The sequence below is a fragment of the Anopheles arabiensis genome, chromosome X (assembly GCF_016920715.1).
Source record: "Anopheles arabiensis isolate DONGOLA chromosome X, AaraD3, whole genome shotgun sequence".
NCBI classification, from domain to species: domain Eukaryota; kingdom Metazoa; phylum Arthropoda; class Insecta; order Diptera; family Culicidae; genus Anopheles; species Anopheles arabiensis.
Genome location: NC_053519.1, coordinates 12,423,791 through 12,442,439, shown reverse-complemented (window position 1 = coordinate 12,442,439; position 18,649 = coordinate 12,423,791). Strand labels below are relative to the sequence as shown.

General features: G+C 48.6%; 2 protein-coding genes across 4 annotated transcripts; one reads left to right on the top strand and one right to left on the bottom strand.

The window, feature by feature from the left end:
• Positions 1–379: 379 nt before the first annotated feature.
• On the bottom strand, positions 380–6,450 carry LOC120906625 (gamma-aminobutyric acid receptor subunit alpha-6). 2 transcript variants are annotated; one of them, XM_040318427.1, is made up of 8 exons: positions 6,206–6,450; positions 5,929–5,982; positions 3,497–3,646; positions 2,726–3,420; positions 2,570–2,637; positions 1,717–2,469; positions 1,301–1,640; positions 380–1,236 (listed from the first exon to the last, which is right to left on the bottom strand). In XM_040318427.1, exons 2-8 carry the CDS (start codon positions 5,979–5,981, stop codon positions 1,082–1,084), a joined length of 2,214 nt encoding a protein of 737 aa, XP_040174361.1. In that variant the 5' UTR covers position 5,982; positions 6,206–6,450; the 3' UTR covers positions 380–1,081. The 2 variants fall into 2 exon arrangements, with proteins under 2 accessions (XP_040174361.1, XP_040174363.1); XM_040318429.1 differs by having other exon boundaries at positions 1,304–1,640.
• A 5,612-nt stretch (positions 6,451–12,062) lies between these two features.
• Positions 12,063–18,203, top strand: LOC120906627 (gamma-aminobutyric acid receptor subunit beta-like). 2 transcript variants are annotated; one of them, XM_040318436.1, is made up of 10 exons: positions 12,063–12,770; positions 13,918–14,191; positions 14,578–14,902; positions 15,032–15,135; positions 15,221–15,288; positions 15,362–15,728; positions 15,807–15,922; positions 16,560–16,947; positions 17,028–17,243; positions 17,314–18,203. In XM_040318436.1, the coding sequence occupies exons 3-10, from the start codon at positions 14,841–14,843 to the stop codon at positions 17,484–17,486; spliced, it is 1,494 nt and encodes a 497-aa protein (XP_040174370.1). In that variant the 5' UTR covers positions 12,063–12,770; positions 13,918–14,191; positions 14,578–14,840; the 3' UTR covers positions 17,487–18,203. The 2 variants fall into 2 exon arrangements, with proteins under 2 accessions (XP_040174370.1, XP_040174371.1); XM_040318437.1 differs by lacking the exon at positions 12,063–12,770 and adding an exon at positions 13,002–13,789.
• Positions 18,204–18,649: the final 446 nt, after the last annotated feature.

The window sequence follows — 18,649 nt, the reverse complement described above, 5'->3', positions numbered from 1 at the left end:
CAGGTTGATCATCGTTATGGGTTGGTGATATTTCGAGGGCAGGTTCAGAATTAGTTCCGGGACAAATCTGGGTCAGGACATAGTTCCAAAACCAGTATGAACTCAGACTCAGTTGACTTTGTAACAATTAAAACTAAAAAAAAAAAAACAAAAATAAAAAAAGATACTAGAGTTTAATCTCATCAAAGAACGAAACAAGACTTGGAATATGTTTTAGAAAATTGCCATGATTCCAGATTGAACGTTCTGGCATTATTGTGGCCCTGGAATCAATTATTTTACAGACAAATGAAATTACCAAATGCTTTCCGCATATCGTATACACTCCTGTACACACCAACCCCGTCACACGAGCCAAAAGAGCATGAAACGAACGTCATCATTGCTTCAACACGTGCCAGTTTATTTGCTAATCGTTTTACACACATTAACCAACGTTCTTTGCTATTATCGACCTGTGGGAATAAGGAGGAAGCTCGCGTTTCGGGCTACTGGGTTTTGTATACAAAGATGCGCTTTTTCTCTTCCACTTTCCCTTTTCTTTACAATACTTAACAGACGCTCAAAATGTTTGGTATATTTTTCTTACCTTGACTATCCTGTTTCGAGTTGAAACCATTGGGCTATGATTTGTTTGGATGGAAACCTGTTTCGGGTTGAATTCGGATACGGCTTTCTCTGAGACGGAGTGCTTAAAATTTCGATTAGTTGACTTTAGCTTCCTGGTGCTGGCTGGCAATTACTGGATCCTTTCAATTGCAAACTACTGCTACGCGAACGCTGGCAAATTAGCTTTCATAAATAGTACAGGGAAATTATACATTTCATTTTTCCGTTGTTTCATCCTGTCCCTTTGCAAGCAGCTTCCACCGTTAAGATGGTTCATTGTACGCATTACACACTATGCTGGCATGCCGGTTGTTTAAGGGAGGAATTTCCCTGCGCTTCGGAAGCTCTTGCTTCACCCTGTCAAAACTCAAAGCTTCTCGTGCGGAATATTTACCCCTACCGCCGGTGTATACGACATGTGAAGAATGTTCTACTTACGCGAAATGTCGGCGAATGGCGGGTGAGGCGAGCTTTAAACCTCCTTCAACGGTGTCCAGGTGAAGTCGGCCTGGTACGTGTAGTAGACGAGCCAGTAGAGTATGTTGAAAAACGTGAACGACGCCGGGAATAGAACGCGTGCCGCCTGATCGATGAGCGATACGCTGTTAATGTGCCGCGTACCGCCACCTGCAAGAGAAAGCGACAACCACACCGTTGCGTTATTGATTTTTCGCGCCAGCTCAAGCACTGCTACCTCGGGCTGAAGCTTCCCGCTGCCGGCGGCGTCGGAACTGGTCATCCCCGAGGAAGCACAGCCAGACCTGCTTCCAGGTCGGCTCCTTCGGCGGTTCCGTCTGCGTGGTGCGCTCCATCGTGGACAGGTGGGACGAGGTCGGCTTGAACATGTGCGTCGGGTCGTTGTAGATGGGACAGATCAGGGAGCTGCGGCGCCGGGCAGCGAGCAGCCGCGGTGACTCGATCGCGGCGGCCGTGCTGAGATGCTGCTGCAGCGTCGGCAGGTCCCGTATCTCCTCCACACCCTCCATGTCTTCCCATTCCTCCTCGTCCAGCGGTATCTCACCACTGCCGACCTGTACCGGAGACAGGGTTGAGATATTACAACACTATAAAGAGCATACAAGAGCAACCTCGAGAACGACCGGATACCTTGGTGAAATAGTGCACGCCGGCAAACTCGAGCAGTGTTGCGATACAGTAGAAGAAGCTCATCAGCAGAAACCAGTCGAGGGCGGTGGCGTACCGCACCTTCGGCAGATCGGTGCGCGAGTCCAAACTAATGGTGGACAGCGTCAGCACGGTCGTGATGCCCAGCCCGACCCGATCGCTGGTCGCCTCTCGGTGAATCCAGAACGACACCCACGACAGCACCACGATCAGAATGCACGGCACGTACACCTGTATCAGGAAGTAGCCGGTGTGGCGCTGCAGATTGAACGACACGTGCAGGACGGAGAATTCGCCCTCGCGCCTAATGAACGTGTAGTTCTTCTGCCCGAAGCTCATCAGATCGAACTGGCTGAGCGTCATGCCCGGCACGAAGTTGACCGAGTCCTCATCCTTCCACTGGTACACCAGCTGCTGGCGGGAGTAGGCATAGCTACCCAGCACCAGCGGACAGGACTGCCGGTCCATCGGAAAACTGCGCAGCTCCATCAGACAGGACGCCTTAATCGTGAGCCGCATCGAGTACAGTATCTCACCATCCTGGCTCAGGCGCAGCAGCTTGTTCGGCACGGTGATCGTGTGCACGTGCGAATGCTTGCCGTTGTAGAAGTACGTGTCCGGGCGCCAGATGCGCTCCAGCATCTTGATACTGAGCGACAGGCTCTTGATCGGGCCGCGAAAGCTGAGCCGCTTATCGCGCCAGTACTGCCGAAAGTAGCAATCCATCGAGTAATCCTGCATGCATGGAAGCCAATAAGAGAGGCGTAGTTGAATTAAGACCCGCTACTGTCTAGAAGATTTAGTAAGAAACTGTTGTGGCACAACATCATCTCACCATATCGAGTTCGGACACTGGGCCCATGCTTCGTATAAGTATGTTGGTTTGCACTAAGGTAGGTACACCTGCAGGCAAAAAGAGTAATCATATCTTTAGCAACCACTTCCAAGAGTCATGTAAAGTACATTCTTAATTTCCCAACATGCGTTTTACCTTGTCCATGCGTTGGCATTTGTGAGTTTTCGTATCGCTTCAGCAGATTCTCCAGTATGATCGTAATGTTCTTGCTTAACATATCGTCCACGGCACTGCGGCGTTTGAAGCGATCGCTCTTCTCCCGCTCCCCGGGCTCCTCCTCAGTACTGTTGAACGATCGTGCCTGTCGGTGATATACATGCGATGCCACCGGACGCTCTCTTTCGTTCCGTGTTGCTCCGTCTGCCCTTTGCCGCTGGACACCGTCATCCGTCTCCGGTTCTGCCTCGAGTCCTCGAGGACGTATAGGATCGGTATAGATGTAGTACCGGTTAGAGCCGTGGCCTGTGTGAAGACCGGCGTCCGGCGATAACGCACGGTACCTAGATGCGTTGTGTTCCCGTGCCGGCTCGTCGCTATCCAGTAAGGTGCGTGGATTGGAGCGCTGCTTACTGCCAGTGCTGCTCGGCTGTACCCCGGCGATGGTGGCAAAATGGCGCAGCTTGTGCAGCTCCACCGACAGGCGGTGCTGGTCCGTATCGGTAAGCCGGTTGCGGGCCTGGGAACCGCCGGCCCCAAGTGCCACAAAGGATGGTGCGAGCAGCAGCACTTTGGCCTGGGAGGCGTTCCGATGACTGACCGGGCCGGTAACGATGGGTTGGAGATGGGTTGCATTATATCCAGCGGCAGGCGTGTACTTCAATAGCTCGATACTGAGGGACATTACGGATTGAGCAGAGGATGAGAAGATTGGAACTTGTTCGGGCTGGGAAGAGAGATGCTGATTACCTTGGAACGAGGTAGAAGAATTTGTACTTTTTCCCAACGAGACTTCCCTCATCATCGATAGATGTGTTTGAGGCAACGATTCGTCTCTTGTCGATAGAGCTGTGTTGGTTAAGCGTGCTGGCTGCAGTTTGCTTAGTTAGGGCGAAGAAACTAACGCAGCAAATAATAATTTGAAGCATAGATAAGCAAAAATATGAAATGAGAGAAATCATCCGGCAGCTATATTGTAGTAATGGATAGGAACAATCTGAGACTATTCTGGGCAAATTCCGAAGAGTCCGCAAACGAATGCATATGAGTCCAGACGATTTCTGATGAATCGAGATGAGCCTGGACGACTCCCTATAAGTCCGGATGATTTCGAACGAGCCCGATTCTGTGTGAGTCGTCTAGAACGAATTCAAACGAGATCGAGGATGAATTCAGACGACTCTTCCAAATGAGTCTAGACGATCCCGCATGAGTCCGGATGACTCCAGACGACTCTAAATGATCCCAAACGGCTCTGGATAGTTTTGCCTTGATTAACCTACATGATTTAATTCCTGATGAATTTCGACAACTCTGGACAGGAAGACTACAAGTGACTCATCAAGTGACGACTCAGACTCTGACTTCGGATGACTCTCAAATATTCCACACAACTCTCTACGGCTTTGGCTGTGTGAGTCTGTGTGAGTCCTGATCAATCCAAACAGGTGTGATGCTTTAAAATTAGAGTTTTCACACCCGTTTCGATGAACCCGTCAACCAGTGTTCAAAAGAGGTCTTGGTGCCTGCTTATCGACACTTATTTGGAAACATTCCTAGCCGTCCTGAACAGTCCAGAGGCATCCAGGGCCATTCAAGTTCAGAAAACTTTTTCCAGCCATGTTCGACCTGGATTCGTCGAGATTTGTCAGGAACTGTCGGAGTCGAATCAAAACCGGACATTCGGAGCTAGATTCTATTTTTCATTGCCTGATTTCGAAAGCATGCTCCGGTTAAAATATCCCTATCGATATTGATCTATTCTTCCGCAGAAAAGAATAAAGCTGGGTTAATGCAACGGAAACTGTCTTCATATCTGCGTGATGTCCCGCCAAGTTCATTGCGCTGCCTTTTCACGACCTCATTTCGGAACGCGCAGTGTGTACGAGCTGTGAGGATGGCAGACCTAGAAGTCACCAACATCCTGTTTTGCGTCTGATGTCCGATGCCCACACTTCGTTCGCCTGTAGGTAGGTTTAACTTTCTTACGCAACCACACTTACACGAAGAACTTGTTCCCCTGTTTCTGTATCCTGAAACAGTAACCTCTTTCCCCCTCTTTTGCTCAACAAAAAAACCCTCCCTTCCTGCTTGGTGTTCGGCTTTGTCTTTCCGTTGTGCACGGTCTGTACCGTCCGCACGGACACTGTTTCCCTGGTTCCCTGTTCCGGGGTCACTGCGGGACACAGTTTAGTGGGCACAGTGAAGTGTTAAGCCTGAGGGATTGAACCCAGAAGACAGAGGGGGGGATGGCAGAGAGGGCATTCGGGCGCTCGTTTCGCTTTTGGGTGCAAACTACTAATTGCCGTCTCAACTGCAGCACTCGAGGCAGGAACCCACTTAAATGTAATTAGACCAGTTAAACCCGTTACGGGGCCCGAGAATGCTTGAGCGTCTCACTCACACTTCATCACGCGTTTGCCGAGAAGGGCGGTATAAATCGGCATTAAAGTGGACAAAAACCTCCCCCTTCTTTTAACGGATGAGAACGGGGGGTGGTGCAGGTGGTCAGGGCTGTGCAGTAAATGGACCGATGCAAGGCTTAATAATGGGCAGAAAGGGCACAAGGCAAATTGCAAGTGGATTTAGCACAAAAGGAAGAAACGAACGTAAAGGACAAGGATGCTGGAGGGAATTGCATCGAGAAAGCAACTACCGTTTGCGTGCAGGCGAGTGAGTGAGAGTGAGAGGAAAGTGAGAGTAAAGCAAGAAGCACAGTTTAAAAATCGATAAAGAAAGCCTACGCTATTGGGCCAAGTGTCCTTACGGCCGCTTAACCGGACGGCACGGTCCGCCAGCGGCACGCGTCCTGTCAAGGTGTGCGCGCGCGGGCCGCAGTGCACTGGCAGGCACTGTGAATGCGTCAATTATGGCCTGGATGGTTTCGGCCGTGGTGTGGATGCACATGCAATTGAGCCAAATTTTGTGTAGCAAGGCTCTGGAAGGGCGCCACGAAGGCACTCACGATGGAAATGGATAGAACAATTAAAAAGTAAATGCCACGCCAGCGCTGTAAACACCACTGCACACTGAGCAATTATCACCGTGCGGTACTTAGGCGGTCGGACAATTAGGCGGTCGGGATTGGTGCACAGCTGACACTGCTTCAGTTTGATTGTTTACCCGATTGGTGAGACCCGATTAGGTGCATCAATTATTCGAGTTCGCTTACTAATACTTACGCCGGCAGCAGCACGAAGGCGAGGACGAGCAAACGAACCGCGGCGTGTGCCATGCTGGAACGGTGTGAGAAAAAGGGGGAAACATTTATTCATGCCTTTCCGGGGATGGCAAGGGAAGGAAATTTGAACACGCTTGTAATCCACACTGGAACAAATAATTTTGGAGTTTGAATTTGGTTTGGGCTGTCATGCACTAAAAATGTTTGCGAGTGTTCGCAGTTGATTGATGGCAATGGTCGATCGTTGGCGCTTACTTTTGTCGCTAATTCTCACTAACCTTGAGCGGCGAAGGACACTGTTTCGCTCGGGATGCTCGCGATCACGGCTTGGGAAGCTCGCGAGACGCGTCGTCTACACGCGCCAACACTGGACACTCTGGACGCACCCGTAGCGGCCAGCCAGGACACACGATCACAGCCCAGTGCGTCCTACGCCCCTCGCAGCTGTGTGCAGATTCATGCAAATCACGCTTTACGACCGTGGACCGGGCGACCGCAGCTGGGCGAGCACGTGCGTTCTCGCGCCGACCAATTTCAAACTGTGCCCAGCGCCCGCCTGTGCCAGACGTTAGCGATACCGTCGTTTGCGCTGCTAACGCTCCATCCCGCTCAGGCAGGCTCGGCCTGCTTGGGTCGTCTGCTCGCTCGCTCCTTGCTCGCATACACTCACACAAATTCTTCTCTTCGTGTGTGTGTGTGTGCGGTTTCGTCCACATTGGTTGCGGGTGGGAAGCGATGCTGGCTGGTTTGTGATCTATTTCCCTTGTCAGCAGTGTTGCCTACAATGGGAACCACCCACCGAAAGCAACCGACTCTTTCCCACGTGAAACCCTTTCTTACCCCCTCTTCCTCTTCTTCACCCCCTCTCCTTCTCTCGCAGGATAAGAGCGATTGCTGTCGCTTTCATTTTTCCAGTGGCGGGTTTTTTGTTGTTGTTGTTGTGTGTTCAGTACACTTGCAATTTCGCAGCAGTTACACACAGCCGTGCAGGTTCCTTGCGTGCTCCCTGCAAACCCTTTACACAGGGTTACACCATCCGCCTCAGCCTCACCCTCAACCAGAATTCACTGGCTTGCTTGCTTCTTCCTTGGCGTTTTTTTGTGTTTGGTTTTGTTTTGTGCGCTTTTCTTCAAACCATCCCTTCATCTTTTACACGCTCGCTCGGCACGGAAAGGCAAAAATGGAAAGGAAGGGACGGGGGGTTGTGCGCGGTAGAACCCCCACCGTCTCCCACTCCCTGATGGGGATACACCGCCACACAAACATGTCATTCCGCTTGGCAATGCATAATGGCAAAACGAAACATAATAACGTTGGCGAACCGTTTGAACGAGCATTTGCCTCCGTTTTTCCTCCATTGCGTCCGCACACAGCAGCCACACACACACACACACACACCCACACCGTAAGACGTACAATAGGGCATAGGGAAATCATTTTTCGACCCAAAAAGCGCTTAAATGCATCCACCGAACAACAGCAGCAGCAAAACGAGGAAACCGTTTCGTCACTCGGGTGGCGCATGTGTTTCTGAAAGGTGAAATGAAGTAATGTCAAAAGGCATACGAGATGATTGGAATCCGAAAAATCCGTCAGCAAAATGTTGCAACCGCTGGGCGCGGCGACGGGGAAGCGCAGCATTGCGGGAGGGGGCACAGGAAAAATTGGGCCAAGCGCATTATGCATCGGTGCAATCAAATGGATGCAAATTCGTCACAAATGCGTACTGGCGAAAGCTGTGGGAAACAAACGAGTATTCCGGAGGATCCACCCCCAACCGGGTGTCCCGGCGGGTGTTGGTAGCGGAGGTCCACCACGGGGGAATGTTCATTATGGAGTTCGTACTGGAGCATGATACAGGATAGTTGGGGGAAAGAATTGAATCGGACGATGCTCATGCTTCACTGGGTGTATTCTTAGCAGCGTGCACCGTTGCAACCAGTAGCTCAACAATGCTTCGTGGGATTTAAAAAGGGCTGTGGGCTACGATATTGCCTTTTCAGCTGATGCAATTTTGAAATTTCGAATTTTGTCTACAACATTGTACTACGGTGCACCCTCGCTTATTTAAAATCTCTCCAATTTGAAAAACTCTTCTTATTAGAACATTTTTCACAGTCCCTTCATTTTCAGTACATTTTTGTTCCTCTAATTCGGAAAACCTCTGAAATCTGTACCCCGCTTATTTGTGTATGGTGTTGCCATGGTGATTGAATGATGTATGCTCCAATTTGCAGTCAAGGATGTTCAAAGATTCCTATAGCAACAGTCAAGGATGCATACTAAATGTTCTGTCTCTTTGTAGTTTGCATGGACTTTTCATTCACTTTCAACCTCTGTAACTTGAAAACCCCTCTTTCAGGGTTTCCCACGATTGATTGGTCAGTTCCCATGATTTTATTGGTGCGTTCCCACGAGTTTTTTTTTATCGTATCCCATAGATTTTTGGTTCGTTCCCATAATTTATTGGTATTTTCCGATTGGATATCAATACGTTTGCCTCAAAAAGTTCTGGGAAACGGCCAAAAATTGCGGGAACGCACCAAAACAATATGGAAACCAACCAAAAATTAACGGGAACCAACCAATAAATCGTGGGAAACCCTGTATTCGATAGTCCCATCGTCTCTCAAATAAGAGAGAGTTGACTGTATTTTGTCAGAATAAAAAAAAAATAAATGACTTAAGAGTACCATTTCATGCCAAATTAAAGTCCACATACAGTCCACATGTCCACATGTGTCTTAGGGACAACCTGGGTACGATATTTCAGGTCTAATTAACTTATATATATATAGGTACAACATGTTTTCTTGTCTTTTGCAAAGAGTTTCACAGTCACATGGTGCCATTTAGCTACAATGCAGTTCTATTGATCCATTTTTACTACTCATATAGTTTTCCCAAATTTTAACATACAGTAGTTGCCACCTAATTTTGCCTATAAGGCATCAATTTTTGACAGTGCGCATCAATTTTTCACTCTAACGCACCTATTTTTGTCTGTAAGTCATCAATTTTTTATTTTTGTTAGAATTATGAATATTTTACAACGTATTTAAGCAGATTTGTAACAATTGTTATCTTACATCTCATAAAAAATACAAAAAAATGTGTAAATTGATTGTTTGTTGAAAAAAAAAGATGAAATTTTAGAAATTCTAAAGCTTTTGTTTACAGCTGAAAATACATGCCAATTTTTTTCACTCCATTAAAACTTCCAAAATTGGCAAAACAATTGTTTTCTTTGAAATTCTATCAATAAAATTATTTACTATTTAACTTAATTTCAATCATTTCAGAACACACAGTTTCAGAGATTACGTAAAATTTTGTAAATAAAGCTACTGACTCACAGTCAAAAATTGATGCCTTCGAGGCAAAAATCGTGACATGCTGTCAAAAATTGGTGCCTTCGAGACAAAAATACGTGAGTGAGAATCAACATTTAGCGGCTACGACTGTAAAGTAACAACTAACCAAACAAAAATAAAATACCACTAAAGCTCGTGAAAAGTCGAATTCAAATCAAGTACAGTCTTCTAGCTCTGGAGTGACAACAAACAATTCTGAAACAGTGCTACGTTCAATGATTTCATCTTTCAAAATCATACATTCATGTCAGTGTTTCTTGCTGTTTTTTTTTTTCAAACCAGCGGTTCTTTCACATTTTCCTGAACATGCTCCCTTCAATTATTCGCTTTTGATATTTAAATAGCCGATTTTTTGTGAAAATTTATTAAGTAGATCTATATTCATTGATACATTCTGAACAACTAAACCCAAAATGTTTTTTAAACTCCTAAAATCTTCTAGAACAAGAAGTGTAATGTAATCCCCGCCTTCCGTAGCCGTTGCGACCAATGTACCGAGATTGCAATCCATTAGACGATTAAAGGCGCATTAAAACAGAAACCTAAATCCTAAATCGTCCCAACTTTGCGCGCCCAGCACAATGCCGATCGTGTGTTGCCCGTGCTGACCATTGTGCTGACGGCGGTCGGTGGTCGTATTGTAGCCGGTCGGTCCGCATTTCGCATCCACGCCCAGCGCTCTGTTGTGGTGGCGGCAGCCGTATTTTAAACGGCTGTGATGGTCCTGCAAGAGTGTGCCCTAGTTCGACACAACCTAACGCCTGCATGTATACCTGCCGGTTAGTATGCTAAGATTGTGCCGCTCTGTGTCTCCGCGCTTCCACCGGTGTCGGTGGTGGATAATTGCAATATCTCAAGCCCAGCCTCAGCACGCCGGGCTGCATTCTTCGCCGGGCTTGAGATTCTTTTGCCCAGCAGAAATGCGCTCCGGAACGCCGTCCTGCAAAGCGCAGCTTCTTGGCGTGGTCGGGAATGTGCAGCCAACAAGGGGACACCTTTGTTGTAACGAAAAACCCGGTTTTGTTATTTCTACTTTTAAGCTGCGGTATGTGTGGGTGTGTTTCTATCCTACCACAAGCAACACAGATCAAAGCGACTGTGCCACGGAGTGTACTACAGAATTGCATTATCTGTGGAGCAGCAAACGAGCGGACACCGAGAAATTTGAAATTGGTGTCGTTGAGTCGTAGTCTCTGCATTCTCAATGATTGTTTTGCAAGACTGTTGCAGTACATCGCCCTACTGATCTGTTACTACGAGCTTCAGGCTAGAATGCCTTCAAGATTAAGGTATTGTTTTTTGAAATATTGGAAGCACTGGTAGAAATGCTCTTGAAACATTTGATCCATTAACTAAAGACAGCTGATTGAGGAATTATCATGTTGCTTGAAGCACCCAGCGCGTAGCATACACAGTCTGCTCAAGACAACACACTGGTGCCAGCATTCAAAGTGTCGCTAAAGGACATTCCAAGCAGAGATAACGCGCGCCGGTAGGACAACATACACACCAGCGATGACAAACGTTGGACCAATAAGGAAACAATATTTCACGCCCATGACGGAGTGAACAGCGCGTACCAGCAGAGAGGACGGTAGAGCATTGCGGAAAGTGGATGAATAATTAATTTTAAAATAACGAGAACCCGATCCCTAAAACAAAAAGCCATGACTAAGCAGTGTGCCAGTGCCTTTCTGTATCTCACCCCGCAGTTTCGCTTCTATCTTTCTCTCTCTCTCTCTCTCTCTCTCTCTCTCTCTCTCTTTCTCTCTTTCTCTCTATCTCCATCGCTGTGTTTAGAGATCGAGAGGAGGAAAGACGGAAAGTACACCAGCAAGACTTTGGGATATTGGAAAATAAAGTAAAGCAATAAAACGTGCCGACAGTCGTGTGGAGGCTCAGCAAATACCGTGCGCTTCCTACACATCTGGGAAGGGAGGGGGGGAATGGGGTGGGAGAGAGAGAAGAAAAGCTAGTTGATAGCAGAACACAACACGCCTGGTTGGTGTGTTTGACCAGCTTAAGCAAAGAAAGCTTGCACCTAGAGAGAATGGGGGTTTTTGCTGCTTTGGATTCGTGTGCGCCTAATAGTATGCAATACGCGGTTATTATCGTGCTTGTTAAGCATACTTTCGTAATCCCTCGGTTTTAGCTGGATTGTGTGTGTGTGTGTTATGGCACAAAATAGTAACATTGCGGTTTACTGGCTTCAGGAAAAGAAAAAAGAAGCAAAACCCACGTCTACCCTCTACAAAGCTGACACTTCCGACCGGAATTCGTACGGGTCCGGATGTAGTAGCGGGAAGCTCGCACACACCTTAAGCAAATTACTATCCACGAGGCAGCGAGCAAAGGAAAGCCAAGCAACAACAACAAACAAACAAAAAAAAGCTGCCCCACAGTTTGAACAAAAAGGGACACGAGAAACTGCTTCAGGCAGCCGTTTTTCCGCCTGTCAGTTCGCGACCGGGACGGGGCGAACACAGCGCTGGTGGCTCTCGCGTAAGCTGTGTGGCGCATGCGAGAACGAGCACACGGGCTTGTGTGCTTCGCTGTGCGGATGCTGTGCAGAATGGTTGGGGCTTGTGCGACTGGCCCGTCCCGTCGATGGAGCCATCTGTTTCGGATAACGGACGGTTCGCTCTCCGGGATGGTTGGCTCTCGCCGACGCCAGTGCGTCTCGCTCTAGCGGCGAACGGAGCGGTGCCCGCCGAAAGCCGACAGCAAAATGGGGGAGAACAGAACAGGATCTCAGCCACCTGCCCTGCCCTGGTCGCACCATTCCCCTTCCTACCGGGTACGGAGTCGCTGAAAAGTTCTCTGCCTTTTCCTTTCGCCCTTTTGCTATCTGCATAGTCTGCTCCCGCTCAGGCCCGCTCGCGCACGTACCCAGCAGCAGCATCCAAAGCTCCCGAGCGATCCTTGTCATTCCTGTGCCTGTGCCGTATCTTTGTGTATTGTGCGCTGTGGGAAGGTTGTTGTTGTGGTTGCTGCTGCTGCTGCTGCTGCTGCTGCTTGGTCCGTTTCGCTTGCAGGCTCTGCTTCCTCCCATTCAGCGGTGAAGCGCGAGGTACCAAGAACTCAAGCTCAGATACTGTTTCGCGTTATCACACGAGTGATGTGCAGTCGCACGGCGGATGCTGATCACGCACCGAGGGGAACGAACCAAACAACAACAACAACAACAACAAAAATGCTGCTCTGTGCTCTGTGGCCCAGTGTTCATTAGTGCGTACAGCGTAGGTGGCCGTGCGTTCCACTAGCTTGCAGCTGTTCCTGCGAGACCGCACAGACCGCCGTTCCTGCCAAATAGGTGGCCACAACCACAACAACAACGGCAACAACAAAAAGAGCATCGCCAGCCCATTGCCCGTCTGCCCGTTCGAGCGGTCAGCCAGCCACAAGCCCAGCCCAACATCCACATCCCAGCACACAGCACCGGATGTGCCTCTGCCAAAGCGTCTCTGCTGTAAGTGTTGTTCGCTGTTTCGCTGTAGGTCCTGCGGTTCTGTTCACGCTGCGGTAGCGCTAGAACGAAACTCTTTGTCCTGCCCACGGGACAAGGGTGTTTATGTTGACGCGCGCGCACAATCTGTGTCTGTGAGTTTAGGTGTGTGTGTGTGTGTGTGTGTGTGTGTGTGTGTGTGTGTGTGTGTGTGTGTGTGTTTGTGTGTGTGTGTGTAAATTTAAGGTGGTCAAAGTTCGGTCAGATCTCTGCACAATATAATGAACGTAGGTCCAAAAGTCAGTACAAAGCAGCGCCGTGGTAGCTCCATTTGATGAGCTGCGCTCGGATGTCAACTTACCGCAGCATGTTTACATAATCCTTTACAGTGATTCAATTATGTAATGCATCAATCAACCCTAACAACCAATTCATTACAACATCTCCACATTCTCTCCTTATCACGCTCACACACACACACACACACCGAGCCATTTGAAAGTGTGGCAGTGATTGTTTGGTCCAAATGACAAGGTTTTGGCACCGAAGTTGATTAGCCAAAGTTGATGGGCCAACCAATGTTGTTTTTTTTTGCTCCTTCCGCCAATAAATAAAGCACCCTCCTTCCCATGGGGCATACTTCCCGCCTGCCCTTCCTTCCCATCCTCCGAAACCCCTGAGATGAAAACGAGCTTGTGTGCATCCATTCGTGTGTGTGTGTGTGTGTGTGTGTGTGTGTGTGTGTGTGTTCGTTTCGTTTCTTTGTGTGAAAGTCACGTCCGCTGATGGTGCTTTATGTCACGCCGCGCGCCTGAATCAATGTCACAAAATCAATGGCTTCGCAGGGTTGACGAGGTTCAAAGCTTTCATAGTAAATCGGGACTAGTGAGAAGCGCCCGATGCGGTTGAAGGTTCTTTCAGAGGTCATGGTTTGCCTGCTAGTAACGCGGGCCGAGCGTCCTCACTGATAGCTATCAATCAGTTTTAAATGTGTAGATTCCGTGTAGGTCCACCCCAGAACAACTTACCTACAATTTAAGGAGGTGGGTGCAAAAATAGGATCATCGAACCTGTTGATAATGGGATGTGGAGAATAAATTGAAAACGGTTTATTTACTTCCATATACTTATAAGAAATTCAACCATTGTCTCTCCTTACACATCGGTCCAGCTACGCTGACGAGTAAGTTTCCTTGTGAAGAAACAAACCGGATGACTGCTCCACGATTCTAGAGATCTACTGCCAACCAGCGATGCACTAACGCGTAAGTTGCTCCCTGTCGGACGAAACCAGAGATCTGCGGCAATAGTACTCGGTTGTTGTGCCGCCCTCTCGACACTCTCTCCTGCAACAACGTGTCCAGTGGGATGTGTTGAAGATGCCACTGCAGGTGAAGCTCTAGCACGATCACGCTTATGACACCAAACACGTGACGACCAAGCAGGTAAGGGACCGGACAGTATCCCGCTAGGCTTGGTAGGTGGCTGGCAAGGTGTGGGCAAAGTGTTACAGGGTTTTCCACGATTTATTGGTCAGTTCCAATAAGTTTTTGGGGCTTATCTCACGATTTATTCATCGTATCCCATAGATTTTTGTTTGGATTGGATATCAATAGAATTGAACCAAAAAAAAAAAAAGCTGGGAAGCAACCACAAATTGATGGGAACGAACCAATAGATCGTGGGCAACCCTGTATTGTGCTGCCATCCTTAGGCACCTGTCTAGGAACTTAATTACACTTGATGAGCACCTTACATGGACATGGACATGGGAGTCTTGTTGCTTAACTCCTGAACGTTCTACAACTCTATTTACTCTTCTTTTCTTCAGGTGTGTTTGTGTGTGTGTGTGTGTGTGTGTTCGCGCCGAGCGTGTCTGTATGTGTCGGTGTGTGAGGGTGTTTGTGTGGCTGTATTTGTTTAGTGGATAGGCAACGGATCGGACGAGGTTGGACGCCTCCGAGCTTGGAATTTCAGCAACTTAAACAAAAACGAAAACAAAAAACAAAAAATCAAAAACCTACCATAGGGACACTACTAGCCAAAGCTAGCAGGGCAAAACGGTAGCAACACGCGTCAATCAACCATTCAAACATGTGGCAAATTCTGATATTTTGCTTCCTCAACTCAGTACAACTCAACAATGCGTTGCGAAGGTAGGTGACTTTGAGGCAGGAATGCGCCTAAAGTGATGCTATCCGCATTGCAAACGGTGCTTGTTTTGGGGCGTTGGTGTCGGGTGGTACTTTTCTAACATGATGGGGGGGGCCCGCTCCTCTTTGCAGCGTGCACCAGAGATCGATGGCGGCTGGCCGTCTGGAGAATGTAACACAGACAATATCGCGTATACTGGAAGGTTATGACATTCGACTAAGACCAAACTTTGGTGGTAAGTGTGGTGGAGTTGACCCGGCGGGAAGGCAACACGCACTGATCGTTTCTCTCGCTCTCTCTCTCTCTCTCTCTTCAAACAGGGGAACCACTACACGTGGGGATGGACCTCACGATAGCGAGCTTTGATGCAATCTCGGAAGTGAATATGGTAAGTGGCAACGCTCCATACACAAGAAGCAACCCACCAGACACATTTGTTTTATGGTTCCAATCACCGGCAGGATTACACTATCACTATGTACCTAAACCAGTACTGGAAGGACGAGCGGCTGGCATTTAACGCGTTCGCCCTGTGGGGAGACAATCAGAAGGATCCAACCGGCGAGATCATGATAGAGGACGACGGGGCGAACGATGTGATTACGCTGTCGGGCGACTTTGCGGAAAAGATCTGGGTACCGGACACGTTCTTCGCCAACGACAAGAACAGCTTCCTGCACGACGTGACCGAGCGGAACAAGCTGGTCCGGCTGGCGGGTGACGGTGCGGTCACGTACGGCATGCGCTTCACCACCACGCTCGCCTGCATGATGGATCTGCACTACTATCCGCTCGACTCGCAGAACTGCACGGTGGAGATCGAAAGCTGTAAGCGTCAGCGACTTAGCGAGCGAGCGCCAGGCACTGCGAGGATGGTCTTATCTGTCTTTCTTTCCTACTTGTCAGATGGCTACACCGTGTCGGACGTGGTGATGTACTGGCGGTCGACACCGATCCGCGGGGTGGAGGAAGCAGAGCTGCCACAGTTCACCATCATCGGTTACGAGACGAACGATCGGAAGGTAAGCAGCTTTTGGAAAAAAAGCATCCCAGCACGGCATTGGCCTAAGCACTAGTGGTGGAAGCTCGGAATCGGACCTACCTGATTCCGATTCCGTGTTCGGAATCAATTCCGGAGCCAATTCTGATGTTGTAATCGATTCCGATTCCAGAGTCGATTCCGGAGAAAATTTCGGAACCGATGAAGGAGCCAATTCCTCCTATTAAAATGATTTCGTTTGAAAGCCGATTCTAATTTAGGAGCCAATTGTGAATCGGGAGTCGATTTCGATTCCGGAACCGATTCCAATTCTAGAGCCGATTTTGATTCCGGAACCGATTCCGGAGTCGATTGTAGAATCGATTCCGATTCCGGAGTCGATTCCGGAACCGATTCCGATTTTCTATCCGACTCCGGAATCAATTCTGGAACCGATTCCGATTCCCTAGTCGATTCCGGAATCAATTCTGGAGCCGATTCCGGAACCAATTTTGAAGTAGATTCCGATTCCGGAATCGATTCCGCTAACTGATTCCGGAGCTACTATCCGGAATCGATTCCAGAAAGCTGCGGAGCTAGCCGGAATCGATTCCGACAAAAACTTCCATTTTCCCATCACTACTAAGAACCCGCTTTACGCTCTATCCCTCTTCCCGCAGGAAAAGCTAGCCACCGGCATTTACCAGCGACTGTCCCTGTCCTTCAAGCTGCAGCGCAACATCGGCTACTTCGTGTTCCAAACCTATCTGCCCAGCATACTGATCGTGATGCTGTCCTGGGTGTCGTTCTGGATCAACCACGAGGCGACGTCGGCCCGCGTGGCGCTCGGCATCACGACCGTGCTGACGATGACCACCATCAGCACGGGCGTGCGCAGCTCGCTGCCCCGCATCTCCTACGTCAAGGCGATCGACATCTATCTGGTAATGTGCTTCGTGTTCGTGTTTGCCGCACTGCTCGAGTACGCCGCCGTCAACTACACGTACTGGGGGGCGCGCGCCAAGAAGAAGAGCAAAAAGAACAAGGAAGCCGAGCGGAAGGTGTTCGGTAAGTTTTTTTCTTCTGAATCTTGGGCCTCCTGATTGATTCTATTATTTGGATTTTGTTGTTGCTGTTGAAACACACAGGCAAAACGGAAAAGACCTCGACCTGCTCGGCAGACGACATCATCGAGCTGCAGGACATCCGCATGAGTCCGATCGCGTCGCTGCGCAACCGCCACTACTCGAACACGATCACCACGACCGACAGTGTCGACTCGGCCAAGTTCCCACCGAGCTTCCGCATCGCCCGTTCGTATGGGTCGAGCACCCGCAGTGGTCTACGGTACCGCAGCACGAGAGGTAATGTTGAGACCAAACTGCAAACGCTCAGCTCGAGCGCTAACCCTCCACGTTTGCTTCTCCACCGCAGGCCAGGGCCGACCGAAGATGCTGCACGCGATCAAGCGGGGCGCCTCGGTCATCAAGGCGTCCATACCGAAGATCAAGGACGTGAACGTGATCGACAAGTACTCGCGGGTCATCTTTCCCGTGAGCTTCGCTGCCTTTAACGCCGGCTACTGGATATTCTACGTGCTCGAGTGACCCACAGTCAACTAAGAGCGCAGCAGGCACTTACTAGCAGCAGTAGTAAACCATACGCTCTGTAGACTATTCCGCGTACGACTCCCCCTCCTCCCTTCCCCCCATTCATCCACCTCCTACCCATGAGAATGGGGAACCGATTTATGCAAGCTCCGTGCAGGCGATCAAACGACCGGAACTGTCAAAGCGAGCGACTGCGCCGAGTGGCAAACGACAACAAATGTATCGCACTCGTGCAGGAGAGGGATGGATAGAGCAGACAGGATCAGGTCCTCCCTTTTTTATGTTTTAAAGCCCTCCCTTGCCCCTCCAGGTCCAGTTCATCCTACTCTGCATCTGGCTCTTGCTCGTTCAGCTCAAACTCTTATCTATTCGATGTGCAGGGATCAGCGTATTCGGCAACAAAACTAAACCAAACGACTTATATCATTGATGACGACATGGATGGAGAAAGCGTACCAGATGAGTTTCACGCTTGATTGCCAGCGGACGATGAGCAATCGCACGTGGTATAAACAAGCAAAAGTGGAAATAAAAACCAGCAAACTCAACAAAAACAACATCAAAACAGTATAGGCAAAATTAAGGCTTGACGAATTTGTAAAAATAACCACAGATAATCAAAGATGCAGTCATATTATTTTTTCCAAAACACACCAACACACAGAAGTAAAGATAATTACACTACAAAGAAAAAATATAAAAAAATGCTTGTCGCGTGTTGTCTTTTCTTGCTTTCACTGATGTCACATACATTTTGATTTGTTTGTTTTTCTCACATAACATTTTGGTATCCATCAAATAGCAACTTCACAGCCGCGATTGACTCAATGTCTGATGCAGTTGCAATGTCTGTTGCTGTCCTATGCGAAGCGGATATTGCCTCTGCAATCAACGAGTTGAAGTTTTTCAATGCGACTGAATGCCCTTCGTATCGTGTCAGGTATCTCTTATTTGGACTAGTACACCTAGCAGTCAGGCAAATGACGACACAATGTCTATTTGTATAAAAAAAATGTTGTTTTATTGACACCTTATTCATTTAAGATAAAAATTAACATGCAGACTTCTTCTTTGGCACAACAACCGCTCTCGGTCAAGGCCAGCCTGCCCACTAGTGAAGTGAGCTTGGCTTTCAGTGACTTATTGTTACCATAGCAGGA

Coding starts and splice junctions, on each gene's coding strand:
- LOC120906625 (XM_040318427.1), bottom strand. CDS start 5,981: ATGGCACACGCCGCGGTTCGTTTGCTCGTCCTCGCCTTCGTGCTGCTG. Junction 1,641..1,716: donor GCGTGCACTATTTCACCAAG/GTATCCGGTCGT, acceptor TCTCCGGTACAG/GTCGGCAGTGGTGAGATACC. Junction 1,237..1,300: donor GGAAGCTTCAGCCCGAGGTA/GCAGTGCTTGAG, acceptor TTTCTCTTGCAG/GTGGCGGTACGCGGCACATT.
- LOC120906627 (XM_040318436.1), top strand. CDS start 14,841: ATGTGGCAAATTCTGATATTTTGCTTCCTCAACTCAGTACAACTCAAC. Junction 15,136..15,220: donor ACTAAGACCAAACTTTGGTG/GTAAGTGTGGTG, acceptor CTCTTCAAACAG/GGGAACCACTACACGTGGGG. Junction 15,729..15,806: donor CACGGTGGAGATCGAAAGCT/GTAAGCGTCAGC, acceptor CCTACTTGTCAG/ATGGCTACACCGTGTCGGAC.